This window comes from Aquarana catesbeiana, linkage group LG01, assembly GCF_042186555.1.
Source record: "Aquarana catesbeiana isolate 2022-GZ linkage group LG01, ASM4218655v1, whole genome shotgun sequence".
NCBI lineage: Eukaryota > Metazoa > Chordata > Amphibia > Anura > Ranidae > Aquarana > Aquarana catesbeiana.
The window spans coordinates 697834259-697857628 of NC_133324.1; the positions used below are offsets into that span (position 1 = coordinate 697834259).

General features: G+C 41.1%; 1 protein-coding gene across 1 annotated transcript in view; it reads right to left on the bottom strand.

Annotated features, from left to right (window-relative positions):
- SCLT1 (sodium channel and clathrin linker 1) overlaps nt 1-23370 on the bottom strand; it is a 238260-nt gene that overhangs the window by 173672 nt on the left and 41218 nt on the right. Inside the window, exons 5-6 of the mRNA XM_073603794.1 lie at nt 21677-21749; nt 17612-17667 (exon numbers count right to left, since the gene is read on the bottom strand). Of these exons, the coding sequence (XP_073459895.1) occupies nt 17612-17667; nt 21677-21749 (129 nt within the window). The remainder of the gene's footprint in view (nt 1-17611; nt 17668-21676; nt 21750-23370) is intronic.

Below are 23370 nucleotides of genomic sequence, written 5' to 3' on the forward strand. Positions count from 1 at the left end.
CCAGACTCATTGTTGAGATCAGGGCTCTGTTGGGGGGCCAAACCATCACTTCCAGGACTCCTTGTTCTTCTTTCCACTGAAGACAGTTCTTAATAACATTGGCTGCATGTTTGGGGTCATTGTCCTGAATACATTAGGAGCCAGTCCTCCCTGACGGTATGGCATGACGGATAAGTATTTGCCTGTATTTCTCAGCATTGAGGAAACCATTGATCCTGACCAAATCCCCAACTCCATTTCCAGAAATGCAGCCCCAAACTTGCAAGGAACCTCCACCATGCTTCACTGTTGCCTGCAGACAATCATTAAAGTAACTGTAAAGGCTCTTTTTTTCCCCTATAAAAATAACAAACATATTATTCTTACCTGCTCAGTTTCAGTGGATTTGCACAGAGCCTGGATCCTCCTCTTCTCGGGTCCCTCTTCTGTGTTCCTGGCCCTTCCCTCCTGTTCAGTGCCCCCACAGCAAGCAGCTTGCTATGGGGGCTCCCGAGCTGAGTCACCGCTCCCTGTGTCCGTTCAGCCGTCCTGTCCCCGCTCCCTCTCTCCCCTGATTGACCAGCTGACTTTGATTGACGGCAGCAGGAGCAGATAGCGCCGCTGCTGTGTCTCTGCCAAACAGGAAGGAGAATCTCAGACAGCTGAGACACTCGTGGACATCGCTGGATAGAAAGGGACCTCAGGTAAATGTTAGGGGGGCTGAGGGGGGCTGCTGCACAGAGAAGGCTTTTTATCCTAATACACAGAATGCCTTTACAACCCCTTTAATGTTTCGCTCTCCAGCTCTGCGGTGAAATTTTGACTCATCAGTCCAGAGCACCTGCTACCAGTTATGTTTTCATGCATAGTTGTGTCGCTTAGCCTTGTTCCCATGTTCTGCGTCGCTGTACATTGCCATGCGATTTGGTACAGTGTGCTGCGATAAAATGTGTCAGCAAAGCCCTAGGCTACTTTGCAGTGTGAATGGGACACATAGGGACAACTGTTTCCGGTGTGTCTCTGCAGTGACAGATGTCTTAAAATGTGGTAAAACGTCTGTCACTGCATATAGTGTGAATTACCCCTGAGATTTTTGCAAAGTACTGTATACATAAGTATGAGTTACCAGGAATGTTTGTGGTTGCCCCTAGACAACAGAATCCTTTTTTCATTTTCAAACCTTAACTGCAAAAGTGGCAGTTGGAAGGTGATTGGTTGCTTAGGGTTAACATATTTATTTCTTCATACTGCACACATTTTATACATCAGCTGTAAAGTAAAGTGATTTTATAAAACACAATTTCTGCATCACTATGAAGTAATATACAATTTAATGAAAAATAAAAAATGTGTACCTCATGTTTTTCTGAGTAATAATATAAACAATATACTGTATAGTTAGTAAAACTCTTTAGCATGTACTGCAACAATATATGTTCAGTGCTTTGTTTTATCTATCTACCAATCATTTTCTTCTGCTTGACCAGAATGTTCTCCCTTTTGAAATGGTGATAGATGAAACATCCTGCAGATAGCAATATGTAGAAAAAGCAAACTGGATCTTATTTATTAAAGTGGCTGAATAATAACTGTCTGCAATACTATATTTAAGCTTGTAATCTCCCGCTGTCATATTATATTGTGGCTATGGAGAGTCCTTATTTCAGATACAGATGAAGAAAGCCAATGGTCTCATTAGCTGACTGTATAGCTCTGGCAATGACCTGTACCCTGCATGATTTCAGGGCTACATATGAAAGACATTTACTCCTCGTGTATGTTATGGGGAGTTCAAAGTGGCCGAGCTTTGGGAAAAAGACATGTCTTGGAAGCTCCATGGCAACGAAAAATATTTAAAAAAATTGCCCAATATATCTGCGTTGGCAATAATCTCTACAAGCCCATCATTTTATACGAAACAGTCAATATCATACGGGTATGAGAAACAGGAGAAACTGTTATGCCCTGTGCACATGGTCGGATTTTCCGACGGAAAATATTCGATGGGAGTTTGTTGTCGGAAATTCCGACCGTGTGTAGGCTCCATCGGACATTTTCCATCAGAATTTCCGTCACACAAAACTTGAGATCTGGATATCAAATTTTCCGATGACAAAATCCGTGGTCGTAATTTCTGATCATGTGCACACAATTCCGACGCACAAAGTTCCACGCATGCACGGAATCAAGCAGAAGAGCCGCACTGGCTATTGAACTTCATTTTTCTCAGCTTGTCGTACGTGTTGTAAGTCACCGCGTTCTTGACGTTTGGAATTTCCGACAAGATTTATCTGACCGTGTGTATGCAAGACAAGTTTGAGCCATCATCCGTCGGAAAAAAATCCATGGATTTTGTTGTCGGAATGTCCGATCGTCTGTACGGGGCATTAGCATGCCAATCTTGAGCCTCAACATCTTTTGGCTGTGCTTACTGCTGGAACATATTTTCTATTCTATGGTAAAAAAATTCCGCGCTAGAAGAAACTATATAACATAAGCAGCAGTAAACAGTGCGACAACACTAAATAGAAATAAAGAATATTATTAAACCGCGCTAAGTAATAAAATAAACTAAAAGGTTGATATGGTGGAAATATGAATGCCACACAAAAAAATGCTAATTGAAAATTAAAAAACAAAAAAACAAAAAATCAAAAAAACTGATGAAAAAAAGAAAGTCTAAATATCTCCTGAGATGGGATCAATCTCCAGATCACCAGAGTCCTACAACATGTACAGATCACAGTCCAAAGATTATAAGAGTAGGTTGCCCTTACCAGAACATCAATTATAATAGACGGATGGCTTAAACCCAGCCAGGGCCTTTGGGATGGAAACCAATCTGCTCCGTCTGGATTCAGGATGTAATTCCCTCAGTGGATACAGGAGAGAAAAAGTAACAAAAGGAACTGACCATAGTGTAGTATGATCAGATGTTTCTGTGGACATAAAGACATACCAACACCCTGGTGTGCACACAAGCAAAAAAGGGGGGAGTGATAACTCACCACCGCGGCTGTGGATTGCGCTTACCGACTCACAGTGGTAACCAGGCTTTATATCATACTAGGAGCTGATTGATGGATACCAGGGAACGATAGATTCACCCGCTGTAGCCAGGAATCCATATTCTCAGTACATGACCCAAAACGAAAATAAACTATCCATAGTGTAATACGTTTCACAGAAGGTTTAATAAATAAAAGTAATGCACTTACAGAATAGAAGGATGATTTTCGCATAAAATACAATACAACACGCCGGCCGGCATAAAATCACAAAGCGGAGCTCGTCCTACTTCCTGGTCATGTGGTAGCGTCGCTGCGTGCGTACCCAGACGCGTTTCATCATCGAATGGACGTTCTCAATTCTGCTATCAGTAGGAAAAGCCACACCTACATGCATGTTCTTGCATTCAGTAATTAAATGAAATACCTGTGTATGTTACAGGCATGTTGTTCATAGGGTTCAATAAACTCTACAAGCAGCATATTGGGAGGAGCATCCCTGCTGGACTAAGCTCAGCTAAAAGCTGGCAGGGAGCAGGTGCTCAGATTTCATGTAACTTAACTCTAAAGCAATTTATCTATAAGTAGATGCACCCAAATGTGAAATTACTGTGAATTGGGTGCAGGAATACACTGCTGAACACATTCACACACCTATCAGAAATAAAAGTCTATGCATCCTATAAAACACGATCACCTTGCCAAAAAAGGATGATCTTCTGTCTAAACACCTTTCAACAATTTCAGCAACATGGTCCCAATGATTAAAAGCTTTCAAAGCGGATGGAGATACTTCTACCTCTTATGCCCCGTACACACGATCGGATTTTCCGACAACAAAACCGTGGATTTTTTTCCGACTGATGTTGGCTCAAACTTGTCTTGCATACACACGGTCACACAAATGTTGTTGGAAATTCCGAACATGAGAACGCGGTGACGTACAATGAGCCGAGAAAAGGGAAGTTCAATAGCGAGTGCTGCTCTTTCTGCTTGATTCCGAGCATGCGTGAGCTTTTGTGCGATGGACTTGTGTACACACGATCGAAATTTCCGACAAGTGAATTTGGCGGAAAATTTGAGTACCTGCTCTCTAACATCGGTGTGCGGAAATTCCGACAGCAAATGTTCGATGGAACATACACACCATCGGACTTTCCGACAACAAGCTCACATCGAACATTTCCAGTCGGAAAGTCTGACCGTGTGTACGCGGCTTTAGAAGACACTGGTCTTCATGTATCAATGTGTGAACCTAGAATGCCCAGTTCGCTTTGTTGAATAATCCTAGCAGTTTACATCCTAGAACATCAAGAAATTACCAGGGTAAAGTGGGCAATAGATGGATTGAAATTCAGCCAGTTTAGCAACAAGAGGACAAATTTTGTTCCATATATGGACAGGCTGGTTGTACTGAAGTCAGTCTAATCGATCAACTTCAGTACAACCAGCCTTCCAGGTTTTTTTCATACGATTGCTGTCGCTGGCTGAACATGACGCTCCAACTGCTGTTGAAAATAGTGGCTAGAGCAGGGGTAGGAACCTGGGGCTCTCCAGCTGTTGCAGAACTACAAGTCCCATCATGCACCTGGGAATAATTGTAACTGCCAGCCTTGCAATGCCTCATGGGAAATGTAGTTCCACGACAGCTGGAGGGCCCCGGGTTGCCTACCCCTGGGCTAGAGGATGGGTCTCAGCGTCCATCTAATTGAGCCCTAACACTTATAGGGGTCTTACAATGGTCAGCTTTTATTCGTTTTAAAAACTTTATCCCAAAAGAATATAACCGGTTTGCTCTAACTGCTTATAATATGTTAGCTGGATTTAAACATCACTTTGTCAGGCATGTCCATCTAAATCTGCTAGTCTAACACCAGCCTGACAATGCTGCTGTACTACTTCATCCAGAATGCAGACACCCTAAGACAGGAAGTGTGTTACTGGCTGGATCAACAGATAAAATAAAGGAAAAAAAAGCCTAAAAAAATAAAACTAATGCAACATTAGATTAAAATTTAAGGGGGAAGCAAGAGCCTCATGATAAGAGGTGTTATAAGGGGAATGAGACATTCTGAGGTGTTAAGAAACACTTGGAAGTGACTCCATTAATATATTCCACCTACATATCCAGAGATTCATTAATATATTGCTCCTACTTAAACTGTTGCACATTATATTGTTAATAAAACACATTTACAGTGCCTTGCAAAAGTATTCACCCCCCTTGGCATCCAAGTTTTGTTGCCTCACAACCTGGAATTAACATGGATTGTTTGAGGATTTGCATCATTTAACCACTTAAGGACCGGGCCTCTTTTTTAGATGTGTTGTTTACAAGTTAAAAACAGTTTTTTTGCTAGAACATTACTTAGAGCCCCCAAACATTATACACTTTTTTTTTTCCTAACAGCCTAGAGAATAAAATGATGGTCACTGCAATATTTTCTGTCACACCATATTTTTTAAAAAAATACACTTTTTTGAATTAAAAAATAAGACAACAATAAGTTAGCCCATTTTTTTTATATTGTGAAAGATAATGTTACGCCGAGTAAATTGATACCCAACATGTCACGCTTCAAAATTGCGCCCACTCGTGGAATGGCGACAAACTTTTACCCTTACAAATCTCCATAGGCAACATTTAAAAAAATCTACAGGTTGCATGTTTTGCATTACAGAGGAGGTCTAGGGCTAGAATTATTGCTCTCGCTCTACCGATCGCGGTGATACCTCACATGCGTGGTTTGAACACCATTTTCATATGCGGGCGCTACTTACGTATGCGTTCGCTTCTGCACGCGAGCTCGGCGGGATGGGGCATGTTTAACATTTTTTTCTTATGTATTTTACCTTTTATTTTTACACTGTTTAAAAAAAAAAAAAAATTGTGTCACTTTTATTTCTATTACAAGGAATGTAAACTTCCCTTGTAATAGAAAAAAAGCATGACAGGTCCTCTTAAATATGCGATCTGGGGTCAAAAAGACCTCAGATCTCATATTTACACTAAAATGCAATAAAAAAAAAAAAAATTGTCATTTAAAAAAGATGAAAAAAAATGTCCTTTTAAGAGCTATGGGTGGAACTGACGTTTTGACGTCGCTTCCGCCCTTCAGTGTCATGGAGAAGGGTGGAGGCTATCTTCCCCTCACTCGTCTCCATGCACAGCCCTGAAAAGGACCAGATCGCCTCTGCCGCTGCCGACGGTTCCGGTAAGCGGCGGAGGGCACCGGATCGCGGCGGGAGGGGGGTGCCCTCTACCGCCGCCGATAAAAGTGATCTCGTGGTGAATCCGCCGCAAAGACCACTTTTATCTTGTACCGGACCGCCGGCCGAACACGGGGATACCGGGGTTAAGGCAGCTATATGCTGCCATAACAACGATATCCGTCCTCAAAGTGAGGACGTACATCGGCGTGCGGCGGTCCGGAAGTGGCCAATTTACAGAACATGCCCACAACTTTGAAGATTTTTTTTTTTAATTGTGAAGCAAACATAAAATATGACAAAATAACAGAAAAAGTCAATGTGCATAACTATTCACCCCTCTAAAGTCAATACTTTGTAGAGCCACCTTTTGCGCCTATCACAGCTACAAGTCGCTTTGGATAAGTCTCTACGAGCTTGCCACATCTTACCACTGGGATTTTTGCCCATTCCTCCTGGCAAAACTGCTCCAGCTCCTTCAAGTTGGATGGTTTGCGCTTGTGAATAGCAATCTTTAAGTCTGACCACAGATTTTCTATTGGATTGAGGTCTGGGCTTTGACTAGGCCATTCCAACACATTTACATGTTTCCCCTTAAACCACTCAAGTGTTGTTTTAGTAGCGTGTTTGGCTGTTGGAAGGTGAACCTCTGGTCTAGCCTCAAATCATACACAGAGTGGTACAGGCTTTGCTCAAGAATATCCCTGTATTTCGCACCATCCATCTCTCCCTCAACCCTGGCCAGTTTCCCAGTCCCGACTGCTGAAAAACATCCCCACAGCATGATGCTACCACCACCATGTTTCACTGTGGGGATGGGTTCTTTGGGTGATGTGATGTCTTGGGTTTGCTCCAGACATAGCGTTTTCTTTGATGGCCAAAAAGTTCAATTTTAGTCTCATCAGACCAGAGCACCTTCCTCCATACATTTTGGGAGTCTCCCACATGCCTTTTCGCAAACTCAAAACGTGTCATTTTGTTTTTTGCTAAAAGTAATGGCTTTCTTCTGGCCACTCTGCCATACAGCCCAACTATATGGAGCAAATGGCTTATTGTTGTCCTATGTACAGATACTCCAGTCTCTGCTGTGGAACTCTGCAGCTCCTCCAGGGTTACCTTAGGTCTCAATGCTGCCTTTCTGATTAGTGCCCTTCTTGCCCGGTCCGTGAGTTGTTCTTTCCATTTGGTTTTGATAGATTTGATGTTGCTCCTAGGGATCATCAAAGATTTGGATATTTTTTTATAACCTGACCCTGACTTGTACTTCTCAACAACATTGTCCCTTACTTGTTTGGAGAGCTCCTTGGTCTTCATGGCAGTGTTTGATTAGTGGTGCCTCTTGCTTAGGTGTGGCAGCCTCTGGGGCCTTTCAAAAAGGTGTGTATATGTATATGACAGAACATGTGACACTCAGATTGCACACAGGCAGGTGAACATCATTTCACTAATTATGTGACTTCTGAAGGTAATTGGTTGCACCAGAGCTTTTTATGGGCTTCATAACAAAGGGGGTGAATACATACGCACATGCTAATTATCAGTTTTTTATTTCTGAAAAATAGTTTTATGCATATATTTTTCTAATTTTACTTCACCAACTTAGACTATTGTGTTCTGATCCATCACATATAATTCAGATTAAAAAAACATTGAACCAAAGACTGTAATGTAACAAAATAGGTAAAAAGCCAAGGGGGTGAATACTTTTGCAAGGCACTGTATATGAATAAATGATACTTTGGTGTAGTAACATGAGGGGGTCCACACATTTCCACAGCCTCATAAGCCGGTCATGCATGGATCTAAATTCCCTGCAGAACCAGCTGAATTTTGATACATGTATGGGCAGGGAGACTGCACAGAAGTCTACCAATCGCCCTCTGTACAACTGCCCTGTTGCATTTTCCTCACTCAATCAGTGATGCAGCCTATAAACTGCAACGCTAATGAGTGTCAGGATACAAGATCTCAGAGGGGAGGATTTCCCCATCTGCATTGAGTGTGTATAAGACAATCAAGTTAATTTTTTTCTGTTCAAGTTACTTCTAACCGTCTTCTGCACTGGAGAGGGTGTCATCACAGCCCTTCCCTTACTGAGGATTCTTAAAAATGCGTAACATACTAAATCTTATGAGAAAGCATTCCTACACATTGAAGCCAGGTGTAAGACAAATATTTTTTCTAACTTTTTGCATAGTTTTTTTGGCTATAATATGGAAAATTATCATGATGTGGTCTCATCCACCTGTTTCTTCCCAGATGTTGCCAAGTAACCAACTAGTACCCGCTCCACTCTTGGCCCAGCTTATAATAAACTGATTGGAAAAAATCTGACAACTCTCTCTCCTGGGACTTATATAGGTTTCAAAACCACCTTGTACCGAAGTAGAAAAAAAAGGTTCCTTACAGGATTAGACTGCAGGTTCCAATACCCTCCTAAACAAATGGACATCCACAAGAAAGGCAACCTTGTGGAAAAGAAAAAGGGAGAGAAATGAGGTTCAAATCATGGCCTCTAAAAGGACTAACAACCACAGATATAGATCCCACAGAGTCAGTGGATAGCTTATCAGTGGTACAAGGTGAGCCACTCCCTGTACCAAGGGTCTGACCAATGAATGGGAAGCTAGCAGCCTTTGAAAATGCACCTCCAGGGCAGAATTCTGATCCTTAATAGTCCTCAGAGCCAAGGACCTGACTGGAGGAAAGATAAAACCAATCTCACAGAGCATTTTCAGGGATGAAGCTTCCCCTTAAACCCAGGAAATGAGCTAAAGAGTTGGGAAAATGGGGATGTGTAGGTAGGCATCCTTCATCCAGGAAGTCTTGATTTTATTACAGGAAGGCCCCCAGATGGAGAAAAGCAATTAATGACTGCCTAGATTTCATATGGAAATTTTGAACATGCAGAAACTTGTCTAAGTGCTCAAGATTCAGGATGGGCCCCACATCGCCATTTGGTTTTGGAAGTTAGAATAGTAACTAGGGCTGCAACTAACGATTATTTTCATAATCGATTAGTTGGCCGATTATTATTCCGATTAATCGGTTAATCACCTTTAAAAAAGTGTGGTGTATAATTTAGTTAAGTTTAAAAAAAAACGCTATTTACTCTTAAATATCTCTATGCAGTAGTAAATGTAAATAACCAACTATATGGTTAGGGAGCAAAATCTCTAATCCAATCTGAGAATAACAGAGAGAAGAGATATACTGTATATACTATTAGAGGAGATATACTGTATATATACTATTAGAGGAGAGATAGTATATACAGTATATATCCTCTAACAGCATATTAAAGGGTGAATCTGGTAAATATCATCAGACTCAGAGATCAATTTTTTTTTTATTTTCATAAAACAAACAATATCTTCCTTCAAAAAAAAAATGTCATTTTAAGAACGTTCGTTCAATTTTCTAATCGTTAGTGGGGTCAAATCGACATTCATTTTCAACCACAGTGATGGGAAAATTTGGAAATAATAGAAAACTTCTTGGTCAAAGGAATTTTCAGACAGTGTATGTGGTTTTCGTTCAGAACTTACATTCATTTTAAAAACAGACTGTTAAAAACAAGTGAAAATTTCATGAAATGAAAAATTCTTTCATTCAGCAAATGTACAAAGATTTTTCGTATGAATATTCTTGTCTGAAAATTGATCAATGTGGCCAGCATAAGGCTCAGTACACACCTATGCAATTTGCTTTTGATCTCTTTCTGCAGTGCTTTTTACTGTGCCTTTTGATTTTTTGCGCACGTGATTTTGCATTTTTTTGGACAATTTGTTGTTGGGCAGATTAAAAAACACAAATTGCTGCAAAAACGCATTACATGTTTTTCTGCAGCTTCTCCATTGAAGTATATGGAACCAAAAAAGCACCGTTTTGTGTTAAAAAAAGTCCCTGACCCTTTCCAAATATGCAGCGGCTGAAAAAAGCATAGTTACAGTAGCGATTATTTGCTCTTTTTGTATTATAAAGGGCTCATTTTAGTTTTTTTAACCCTGTTACTGGCCGATTAATCGATTATGAAAATAGTAATTGATTCATTTAATAATCGATTAGTTGTTTCAGCCTTAATAGTAACCATCAAACCTATCTGGTTCTGGAACAAGGCAATGGACCCCTGAGTGCACAATATGTGCAGGAGGCAAATTTCATGGCAGAAAACATGAAGGACACAAGATGCTACACGCCAACTTGAAGCGTCTAGACAACATTTTGAACCCAGACATCAGAGATATTCTGGGTCAAAAAACAACAAAGAAAAATTCCCAGCTCACTTACCAACAAGCCTGCAACAAACCAAATTTTGCTGTTGTCAGGTCTGGGCTCAGCCCTTCCTTCTCTAAGCTGGCCGCTCAGCTGTCAGCTAATAGCCAGCTCCTATCTCTCCACAGTTACTCAGCTGTTGACGATCTCCTGCTCATCAGTCCTGCCTAATTAAGCCGTTCAGTCCAGAGGATCTCTGCCTTCGCCTTGGTCACATCACAGAAACTATCTCCTGCGATCCTGTTCAAGACTTGCTTTGCTGACATCCCTTCTGGCTCCAGATCCTGCTTGCTGTTCTCCTACATTGATCCCTGACTTCTGGCTTGGCTGACTATCTGTTCCGGTTACTGAACTTTGGCTATGTTTTGACTACGTTTGTTCTTTTTAAAACCAGGGGTTTAGTTTGCACACATTTGCAAATATATGCATAAAGCTGCAGGGCCACTTCATGGCAACCTAGTGTACTGCAGTCCTAACTTATACAATTTGAGAGTCTTCAAAGTCGGAGTACATATATAATAATTGATAGATCAAGGGTAGGTAAGCCTGGAGGGAGACAACCTCTTCTTAAAAGGTATAGGAATGCACTGGACACCCAGCAAAAGCACAATGGGTGAACACAGCAGCAAAGGCTGCTAGACATCCTGCACTTGCCATGGGGACACTCCTCTATTGGGAAGAGGGCTTATGGGTCCAGGTTCACCGCTTAGACCCCTAGTTCGAAAAAGGACAAAAGGAGCTCTTCTTGATCCCATACAAAAGATAGAGGACCTTAGTTTTACTTCAACTGCTCTTAACTACTCATAGGTTTCTATTATGTGATACTGTTATGCTAATGTCATATTATGTGCTCTATACAGCAACTGCCAGGCCTTAAGGGTATCTTAGTTCTGAATCTCAGCTAGAGTCATCTTCAAAGTAATAGCTAAAAAAAGGGGGATATAAATCTTTCATATTTAAGTCACCACAATTAAAATAATTATGATTTCTGCAAATCGAATCATGGTTTGTTCACTGTGAAACCTAAGGACAACTTATATATGATGCAGTTATAACAGTCTGATACATGCATGCCAGATGGATTCTCATAGATTTTTAAAAGAAAGAACAAAATCAGACAAAATTAAAAAATATTCATAACAATAGCTAGACCAAAGTTTGAACTGAACCATCTACAGTGCCGACCTACAAGCAGCAAGGCATGGAAGTATATTTTTATGAGTGCAATATATAGCATGTTATAAAATTATCAATAGTTGACCCTGCCTTTTGATACCTGCAATGATGATCTAGCACAATAAAGCTGCAGCTTAAAAAGTGTTTTATGCTGAGCTTCCAGAACATGTAATAGCAGCCTGTCATCTACCTCTAACAGTACAATTACAGGGAGAAGCAAGCTGACTTACTCCCTCTAGTTGTGTATGACCACAGCTGATATTAGGTTTTGCACTTGTCACATACCAGAGCAAATGTGACATCAGGACACTACAGACAAGACACCAGGTCATACGGCATCAATAATAACCCTCATATTTTCATCTGCTGGAAGCAGCTTCATTTATTTTCTATTTTTTTTTTTATATAAACAATTTCATGCTTTCACACGTTAAATACTCCAAGCCTGTCAACCTGAAATGTTCTGTCAATCCTATTACAGGCTGGACATGCTCACAATCAGAAACAAATTACCATTTTTAAACTGAGCCTTTCAGATAAAACGGTTTGCATTATCATTACAAAAGCTGGAGCAAATTAAATGCTATTTCAGTGGCAGCTTTTGTCATTTTTTGCTGTAATCTGTATACACCAAGCAAACAATTAGAAGGGATAAAAGAAAATGAATAGGTTGTAAAAACTTTAAAAAAAGCACATGTAGGGAAGAGATAGTATGAGAGAGTAAGCCCATTAGTGCAAAAATATTATTATTATTATACACGATTTATATAAAATGCCAACAGTTTGTGCAGCACTTTACAAAATATACATTTATTTAGACATTTCACTTGTTTCACACTCCAAAGCTCTCCCCTGTGTCCCTGAAGAACTTCCCCCTCACAGTTCCCAATACTATATATTTTTTTAATTTTTACTTTTTGTTGTTTAATCTCCCTTTTTCCAGATATCTTTAAGCATATCACATAATACATAGGGTGTTCTTGCACTTGGGACGTTCTCTGGCAGTGGGCGGTATTTATTGAAGCAAAGAGCAGCTTTGACGTGATTATCTCAGCGCCACTCTCTGCATCATTTTTATGAGACACATGTGCAATGAAGGGTCCATAATGCGACTGCACTGACAGGGTACCCACTGGGTGCCATTCAACTCAGAAGACATCTAGTGTTGAAATTTAATTACTATGGGGATAGTTATTTGAAGGGCAATATAATGTTTTTACAGAAAGAACATACTTTGAGTTATTACTGCAGTCACTTTAGGTGACTCATATTTTCCCATGTTTTTTTTTTTTTGTAAATTCTTTTTATTGAAAAAAATTTTTCCTTCAAATGGAGCACATAGCCATGTGCATAACAGCGTACAACTCACAATGCATCTCAAGACTAAACAATTCTAACTACAGTTAAAATTACTAACCAACAATGTATCTAGTACCCAGTTTCAACATGGTAGGATGTTAATAGGATATATCTGTTATATTTTCCCATGTTAGCTTTTTTAATTACTTCAATACTTTAAATATATTTAGACTTACATTTTAGCAAGAAGCAGTAAAGCACAACCCTTGTGTAGCAATGCAAAACAGGAGGCAGAGGCTGTGTTTAACCACTTGCCTACTGGGCACTTACACCCCTTTCCTGCCCAGGCCATTTTTCAGCTTTCAGCGCTGTCGCACTTTGAATGACATTTGCGCGGTCGTGCTACGTTGTACCCAAACTAATTTTTTTACCATTTTCTTCACACAAATAGAGCTTTCTTTTGGTGGTATTTAATCACTGCTGGGTTTTTAATTTTTTACAGAAAAAAAAAGACCAAACATTTAGAAAAAAAAAATGTTTTTCACTTTTTTTTCTGTCAGTAAATTTTGTAACTAAGTAATTTTTCGCCTTCACTGATGTGCGCTGATAAGGCGGCACTGATGGTCATTGATAGGCTGAACTTATGGGCATTGATGAGGTGACACTTATGGGTATTGATGAGGTGACACTTATGGGCACTGATTAGGTGGCACTGATGAGGAGGCACTAATATGCCACACTTATGGGTACTGATAGGTGGCACTGATAAGCACTGTTAGGCGGCACTGGTGGGCACTGTTAGGCGGCACTAGTGGGCACTGACAGGCAGCACTGGTGGGCACTGACAGGCAGCACTGGTGGGCACTGACAGGCAGCACTGGTGGGCACTGACAGGCAGCACTGGTGGGCACTGACAGGCAGCACTGGTGGGCACTGATGGGTATTGATTGACAGCAGTGATGGGCATTGATGGGCAGCACTGATTGCCAGCACTGACTGGCATCACTAATGGGCAGTGATTGGTTGCACTTGTGAGCAGTGGTGGGCACTGGGGTGGGTAACGATCAGTTCCCTGATTACATTCCTAAATGTCCCCCTGCGTGGAGATGCCGCTGAACTGCTCTCCTCGCCACACACTCTGTCGGTGTGAGGAGAGGAGCGCCGATTACCGCCACTTCCTTGTTTACATGTGACCGGCTGTGATTGGACAAAGCCGATCACATGGTTGAAGAGCCGCTGATGGGGCTCTTTCCACAGATCGGGGCCGCACCGTGTCCGAGCACCACAGCGGGCGCGCGAGAGCAGCCGTTCTGGGGCGCCGTCATATGGCGTTGTCCCAGAACGAGAGCTGCACCGTCCCGCCGTCAAGTTAAATGACCAAGTAGAGATGACCCCATAATTACAAATTAATAGAAACACAGTTTTTAAAACATTAAAGCAATAGTAAACCGCAGCAAAAAAAAAAAAAAAAATTAAAAAATTGGGCCCCAGGCAGTTTAAAAGAGAAGTACAGGCAAAGCTCATTTGGCTGTACTTCTCCTATGGATCACAGGAGTGCAGTTCGTGAAGAGCGATGTCGGCTGACATCACAGAGCCGGTCCAGGCTCGGGAAATACCGCGACCATATGGTAGGGATCCACCCACATGCCTGGACCGGCACCCGGCTCAGGCTCTCAATGAGCCGCTGAGAGCCTGAGCTGGCTGCTCTCGCCCCCTCCACAGCCCAGCGTCCAGTGAGCACGGGGAAGGGGGCAGAGCAGAGATCCGGAGACTGACATTCACCAGCTCTTTGCTCAGGGAGCTCTGAGAACAGAGCGATCAGCAGTGTTTGATCACTCTGTTCTCAGCCTTAGAGCCAGCAGGGGACAGATGCAGCATCTGACTGATGCTGCATCCACCTAGGTGAGTATGATTAAAAAACAAAAAAAATCCCATACTTCTCTTTTAAGCCATAATGTGCATTGCATAATGCATCACATACTAGCATGTTATGACAGACTTACCTGAAAATGAAGACCTCCAGTGGCATGCTGTCACTGATGTAGGCGCTTCCATCTTCACCCAGTCTTCCCTCCGAGTTTCCAGGCTTTGGCATTATGATTGGCTGAGCTGCGATGATGTGGGAGTCACTGTTTACGGCATAAGGCTTTGAAGGAAAGGCACGGGTATGGCGTTCCTTCAGAGCGCATGCGATGGTGACGTCACCAGCTGGTTCTAAAGTAAATATCTCCTAAACCGTGTATGTTTAGGAGATATTTACTGTACCTATAGGTAAGCCTTATAATAGGCCTATCTATAGGTAAAAAAACAACCAAGGGAGTTTACTCTCACTTTAAAGTGCATTTGAACTCGAAATGTGAAAATTTGCTGTGTTAGAAGGAACATGTAGGAATTTTAATTGAGCCTAAGCAATAGCCTTAAAAATCTATCTTTTTCCCTGAAGTTCCTCCTGAAAAATAGCAGTGCATTTCCATATATGTGAGGGTCATTTGCTTGCAGCCTCATAACTGTATATCTGCTGTATGAAATCCAAGGCACTGCTTCCTCTGACTACTAATCTAAGCAAATTTAGGACATGAATGACTGGGGGCAGTAGAAGCAAGGGGTTGAGCCATGGTTTTACCATCCACCTAAATCAGGGAATGCAGTCACTCAGGGCTGTACCCTATACCACAGCCATGATGCTTTGTGGCAGAGGCATGTTGCATTTGGCGGCAAACATGCAAATGAGGGTGGCAGCATTTATGCATGTGTAACCACGTACAGTGCTCTTTGTAATGCATGTCTATGGGCAAAAATATACTGCAGCTGTGGCTCTCGGGCACCACAACTACAACTGTAATTTACTGTGGCTGTGTGCAAGGGCCCCTAAAAAGACATCGATAATACTATACTTTCTTCTTAACTACTGAAAGCTTTATTTCCAATGTAATCAGTCAGAATCTAGAGATATTTTAGGAGGCATTTTCGATAATCTTCGTAAGTTGACCTTTCAAAACAAAAAAATGCTGAATTCAATAAAACTGTGCATTGTGGCGTGGTGTTTTGGGAAAAAAAGGGCTGGTATATTTTTTTGTACACTCTTGATGTAAATGGGTTGCCATAAGGCAAAGGGCATTGATGCAATGCATTGAAGTGGATAGCTGAGAAACTAGCCTTAAAGTGTAATTTTGCAGTCAGATTTGAACCCCCCTCCCCCACTGTATATTTGTTATGTCTCCCCATTCACACAGCATATCTAAAAATTACTAAAAAAAAAAAAAAATATATATATATTTCTACCTTTCTAGTTTTCTCTTTTTGGAGCAACGTGATATATAGGACTTTATAGGCAGTTTATATTATGCTTTGGAAAACTAAATGTGCAATTAAGGGACAGACTGAGAGACAAATATTTTTTAGAGTGCATTAACATACAATGTACCACTCAAACCTTCAGAGGTTTATCTTTTTTAAGGAGAGGCAGTGTGCTCATCTAGTTCACAACTGATAATGAGGTCTGCCAGCACAGTACAGACAGGTTTCGTTATGGTAACTATAACTCCTCAGTTCCCTACATACTGTAGATGGGAATCCTAGGTAGAATGTTTAGGCAAGTAAAAGGTAAGCAGCAGTTATTAAATATCTATTATGTATGCTATGTGCATAGAAAGACGTAACAAATATCAAGTAGGCTTTATCCAAATTTGGCTGCAAAAGTGGAAATACACTTTAATTCCCATAGCATTATCACAGGTTCACTTTAACTACCTAGTATTGTATTGACCTATTTAAATAACATTTCAATGCAAAATTTACTATTAAAGATACACCTTACTTTAGTTGTGCTGAGAACATATGGAGAAGGCCCCAGTGTCATCTGTGACAACCATATGAGGCCTTGGCAAAAGACATTTGAAAATTGTTGCTTTAATCAGTGGTATGTTATATGCTGCAAGCATCTGTTATAACTTAAAACCTAAAATTACATTTTAGGACCTTTAAAAAACTTTTTAAATCTTATTTCAAGTGAAAGCCAAATAACCCAGTTTAAAGTCCAACTCCAGAGATTCCAAAAAATTACACTTTTAGTGTCCACATCCTCTCCACCCCCAGAACCACACTGCAAGGGATAAATGCTTTTTAACTTTAGGGTTATAAGTAATATGGTGTAATACTTAACACACACTTCCCACTGGTAGGTTCCCACCAACTTTGCAACCAACTAACCGAAGCCTCGTCTTTGAGACGCTTTTGGCCGTAGTCACACAATTACACCGTCACATACAATGCAGAGCCAATAGCCCTGCATTTTACCCGATGAGCTGGGCTTAAAAAAAAAAAAAAAAACACACAAAAAAACCAGGAACAACCCTCCCGATGTCATAGAGGTGACCACAACATTGTAGCAATGATGTGTGCCGACCATCACATTTAGTGGAGATGAATGAACATAATTATGATCACAAATGGTAGTTCAATTGCTCTGCTATGCCACATAGACACAAATCTTTACTCAAGTTTGAGTTAATAATGCAGTCGAGAATGTCTCTGTGATGATAGTTTGTGCGCTTTATCACTTCCATGCAAGAACATAAGATTAACTCATGGGAATGAAAGGTACAACAACAAAGCTTTATTGTATCAGTAACATAAACAGGCTGACATACTGTCAGTTTACTTACTTCTCATTCTCTTTTACTATGCTTTCTATTCTTAATCTCATTTCACCCATTTGTACCTATAGAAAACAGAAACAAATATTACATGAAAATAACGAAAGAGAAGACAACCTTTTAGATGTTTATGGTTTGAATTGTCTGAGATGACAGCCGCATTTTTTTTTTCTAATCCCTGGGCTGGAAATTATTTTTAAGAGTGGACTTGTCATTTCCCAGTTACACAAACATACAAAAAAAAAAAAAAAAAAAAAAAAAAAAAACCACAATGGTAGGGTAATATTTTTTTGTTCTGGTAAGCAGATAAAAGTGATTTTATCTTTCTTCAAAGAAGAGATCTTTCCTGACAAACTTCATGGCGGCATACCTATGGGGGTAGTCTCCTCCTCCTCTAGCCTCATAGAATTGTCTATCTAGAAATATATTCCTTCTTTCCCAGCCAAAGCATTAATTTTTTCTTCCTCTCCTCCTTTCCTCTGTGACTCAAATGCCGTGTACACACGGTTGGATTTTCCGACAGAAAATGTTCGATGGGAGCTTGTTGTCGGAAATTCCGACCATGTGTAGGCTCCATCGGACATTTTCCATCGGAATTTCCGTCACACAAAATTTGAGATCTGGATCTCAAATTTTCGGACAACAAAATCCGTTGTTGTAAATTTCGATCGTGTGTACACAATTCCAACGCACAAAGTTCCACGCATGCTCGGAATCAAGCAGAAGAGCTGCACTGGCTATTCAACTTCATTTTTCTCGCCTCATCGTACGTCACCGCGTTCTTGATGTTTGGAATTTCCGACAAGATTTGTGTGATCGTGTGTATGCAAGACAAGTTTGAGCCAACATCCGTCGGAAAAAATCCATGTATTTTGTCGTCGGAATGTCCGATCAATGTCCGATCGTGTGTACGGGACATAAGTCATCACTTACCTAGACGGAGCAAATCCCTGGTAATTCTGAAAAAAAAGGTAAAGTCCCCTCGAATCAAGTAAGGGAGTCCCACTGCTGGTCACTCGGGACATACCTGTATCTGTTTGTTCTTCTGATTTATTCTCAGTAAAGCTAAAAGAATGGAGAGGTGACTGATGGTGACTGCATGTGTGTGAAATGCATGCTTTCATTCCACTGTGTGTGTGTTTCTAGCTTCTTTGTTTCTCCCTATGGGGCACATGCACAATTCTAAAGTTTAGCGTCGGGATGCACGTTGTGTTACAGGTCTGGGCACTGGTCTGCGCACGTGTAGTCAGTCGGGGAGAGGGGGGTGAATTGAATGGCCACTCTATCTGAACACTATGGTGGCTTTTTGTAGTGGTACTGCCACCAATTTTAGCTAGATTTTTTGCTAGTCCCCAACTAGAGACTCGCTGCCCAAACCCTCTCACTCCTGTGTCATGGTACTGGCTTTTTCTCAGGCACTTCAGTACCTCTTATCGGAGTATGTTATAAGCACACTAAAAGTATGCATGTCTATTCCAAGTACAAAACTTTCCATGCCAACCCCACCAAAAGACTAGCCAGGACAGAGAAGGCAAGTGATGGCTCCTGCAACTTCATATTTAGCTTTCATTAATTTATTGCACCAACGTCCTGCCCTTCTGGAATTTAAGCCTGTACAAGTTGGATTGTAGAGCTTTTAGATTTCAAAAAACAGATTGGAAGCCTTACAAAAACCAAAGTTGTACTTTGTCACTCCGGCCATTACCACAGAGGCTGCAGATCTTGGTCCCCCGCAAGACACTACCACTCAACACATAAGTCTTCTGACAGATATGACTATCTTTAGCCTCTTTCTGACAGATGTTGGGCCAGGCCAAATGCAGCCTTGTTGGGAAAAAAGAGTCTGAGAGGAGGTGGGAAAAAATAAGGAGGTGGATAGGCAGGTTGTTTTGCTACTGAAACAAGTATTTCAATACACACTGAAGTCCTTGCCTTTACAAACCAGGCTTCTTCTAGTCAGCAGCCTACTCAACAGTCTCTTGCCTATCCATGGGTTCCAGCTTTAGCCCATTGGTACCATAAGAAGAGATAGTAGGTTACAACTTTGTTATGGAGCAGCCCAATATTTATCATTATTGCAAGGATCTTGTATTTAACAGATTGGTTGAAGATTACAAAGTCTACATCACAGACCCCGACCTCAAGAACCTTTGAAACGGACATGAGAAACACCAACGGTTTACATGAACCTTCTGCTGTCACATATATCTTATTGTGGTTCAGATCTATACATCTGTTCAAGGTATTCCTGAAAGATACCATGTCCTCCAGGGGCAATGTTACTTGCCGCACCAGTCTCAATTAGGCTGCATGTAAGAGAGGAAGGTTGTTTGATGTCTTAACATCACTTGCTAAAAAAGGGTAAGCCCTGTTTAACACACATGCGATATGGGAACCAGCGTAATTCCAGTGCCGGTTCCCGCATCGCATCCCCCTCACATGCAGTTCACACTGCCCTCTGCGAACCGCTGCAGGTGTCAATACAAAGTTAATGACACCCCCAGATCGGTTCGCAGATCGCAGTGTGAACTGTGAATTTGGACAGGAATCGGATTGCATGGGTGTTAACACCCAAGCGATCTGATTCCAGTGCGGGGGAAAACAAAGGCTCCTGCACTATTTTTGTGCGAATCCAATGTGAGTTCAGCCATACAACTGTATGGCCGAACTCGCATTGCACAGACATCGCATGTGATCTGCACAGCAATGCGAATCACATGCAATGTCTGACATTGCATATGTGTGTACCCAGGCTTAAGCTTGTCTGAGCTTTTATAGCAGAAGTTTAAATTTACATCATTAAACTTCCAGTGAGGGTGATGCCTTGGTTGGGAACAGGAAAAAGAGCCCTCATCTGGCTCAAACTGTGGCTGGCAATTCCTGCTGCTAAGAAAGGCTGGTGGAAAACTCAATTTGAGGGTCAGTCTTTGATTGGAAACAAACTTGATGCGGCAATCGTGAGGATCACAGGGAAGCAAATTTGGATTAATCCCCCAAGATAGGCACCTGATGTTTAATCGCCCGTATCAGGACAGATCAAAAGAGGCTCGCAGAAATAGGCAGGGAAAAGAGTTTCAAAGATCCTGGAGAAACACCAGGTATTTCTTCTTAAAGACAGCCAAGGGCTCAGCATTTGCAGGTCAAGAAAACCAGTAATCTTTTTAAAGTTTGCCTGCCCAGACTCTCCAGGTAGGACCCAGGCTTGCCAGGTTCCGATGAGTTTGGGTGGACAACATAAGTGACATAGACTTATGGGTGGTGAAAACTGTTTCAGAAGGTCATTCATAGAAATTTCAACAAGAGTTCATTCCAATACATTCTACTATCTTATGTCAAAACTCTTCTAGAACAGCAAGCTCTTTTTGGTCAAGAAGAAGACGGGATTGGAGACCTCTCATAGATCTCAAGCTCTTAAATAAAAGCATATAAAATTAGCACTTCAAGTTGCAGTCTTTGCAGACTATCCTACAGGTGATTTAGCTGAGAGATCTGCAAGTATCTTTGATAATCAAAGAAAATGTATGTGGATCTCAAAACATAATTTGAAGTGCCCAAACTTTCGTATATATCCAGCAATACTGCACTTAAAACTGCAGTTTCATTCTGTCTTGATCTTATGTTCAAATATCATTCACAAATCTAAAAAGCTCTGATACTGTCTAACATCCGTGAATGTTTACTTCCTCAAATATAATGGACAGGGAAATATCTGCTTGTCCTTGCAACTCCAATAAGCAGCAGAACCCATAATGATACTCATTCAGCATATGAATGAATGGTAGTCCAGATTCCTTCCTCTTCTGCAGAGAGAAGGGAAGAACTGTGTTTACAAGGTGATTTGTCAATAGCACTGCCCAACAAGTGCTATGCCAAATCAAGACACTTTACTAAATATTCTATAAAACAAACAAAATTAGTTAATAGAGGAAGGTAAATAAGGTTAATAGAAGAAAAGACAAATTGACTAACATTATGCAAATCAGATACATCTAGAATTACAATAAAACAGATAATTCAAGGTTAGATGTATTCATTTGTTCTTTTTTGGCAAGTTATAAGGGAAACAGAAAATACCTGATAAAAACGGAGTTGCTCACTCATTTCTTCACTATGTTTGTCGAATTCTCCAATTAGGAAATCCGCATTCCTAGAAAAAGGAAATGTGCACATCAAGGGATAATCTAGAAAGTGTGTGTTAGAATTCTGAGAGGTTTGTGACTAAGCAAGAGAGAATTTTTTTTTAAATCACTCCACTGGCAGTTCATCTGATCTGCTCCCTTGATCCTGTTCATCAGTTTCAGCTCTGCTATTATAGTTACAGCAAATCTGTTGCTTTTGCACTCCCTGCAAAGAAAACAATTAATACTTATCCATCTCAATGCATGTTCCCTTGATCTTTGCAGATCGAAAAAAAAAATAATCTTGCTGAAAACTTTCTGTATTACAGGACAAGACATTCAACAAAAGTGTGACTCTTTAACACACTCTCCTACCTAACATTATTTACATCAAGTAAATTTTAAAGTGTATCTAAACCTCTTCCCACACTTTGCCTTTTGCATTAAAGAAGAAGTATGGCCAACACTTTTTTTTTCTCTACTTCTCCTATGGATCACAGAAGTGCACTTAGTTCTGCTCTCCTGTGACCTATTTTCAGCTGACAGTGGGCTTATAGTCTGCTGATGTCACTCTGCTGGTCCAGGCTCTGGAAAGATCCTAACTTTAAAGTGGTCATAAACCAACTTCTTAATGTTCAAAATGCTGTTCTATACCTTATTTAGTAGCGTGACTGGCTGCCTCTCTCCTCCTGACTGATGTCAGCGGGGAATTCTCGGCCCCTCCTGATGTAGATGTCAGATCGAGAGAGAGGAGAGGCGGGGTCACGTGAGTGGCGAGCGGCACTAGGAAATAAGGTACAGAACGGCATTTTGTTGATAAAATATATACATTGGAGACATAGCATTATGGAAGACAGGGATTGCCTGAAAATGAACAAGTTATTTCAGCAGGAGGGGAGGGGCGGGCACTGACACAGCTGATAGGCAGGGAAGGAGGGGGGAAGAGGACAGAGGAGAACAGAGGAGAGCTGCGGATGACGGAGGCATGTAAACTGACCATGGTGTCAGGGCTTAGCAGCCATGAGAAACCGTGGTCAGTTTACAGGGGGGTGGGCAGAACCAGGCAGGATCAGCCAGGTATTTCAGGTAATACAAAAGGGCCAAATTACACAACACAAGCACTGTGCTGTTATTCATGCTTTAAATTAACAGGATCCATTTTTTTTTTTTTTTTTTTTTTTTTTAGGGTAACAAACACTTTAAGATCGGGATCCATCCATATGCCTGGACTGGCAGCTAGCTCAGCCCTCTCAGTGAGCTGCTGGGGGACTGTGCCTGGCACCCCTTCCTCCTCCACAGCCCAGGGCTGCAGTGATAAATAAAGACTGAGAACTGAGTATTTAACAGTCTTGGATCACTCAGTTCTTGGTCTTAGAAGCAGCAGGGGACAGATGCAGCACCCACTTAGGCGAGTATTTTTTATTTTTTTAAAGAACTCCATACTTCTCTTTTAAAGCCAAAAATATATGGATTTTTGTACTCGTAAAAATTATTTTTTTTTGGAATCCATTGAGGGACATAGAAAGTCCTAAACATTTGGATTATACTGCTGCCTAAAAGAGGACTGGACACTGGTAAACAAAAAAACTGGCCAGCCTAGCATATAACACCTCCTACTACCAACATTCCAAAGCATATAGAGCATAATTA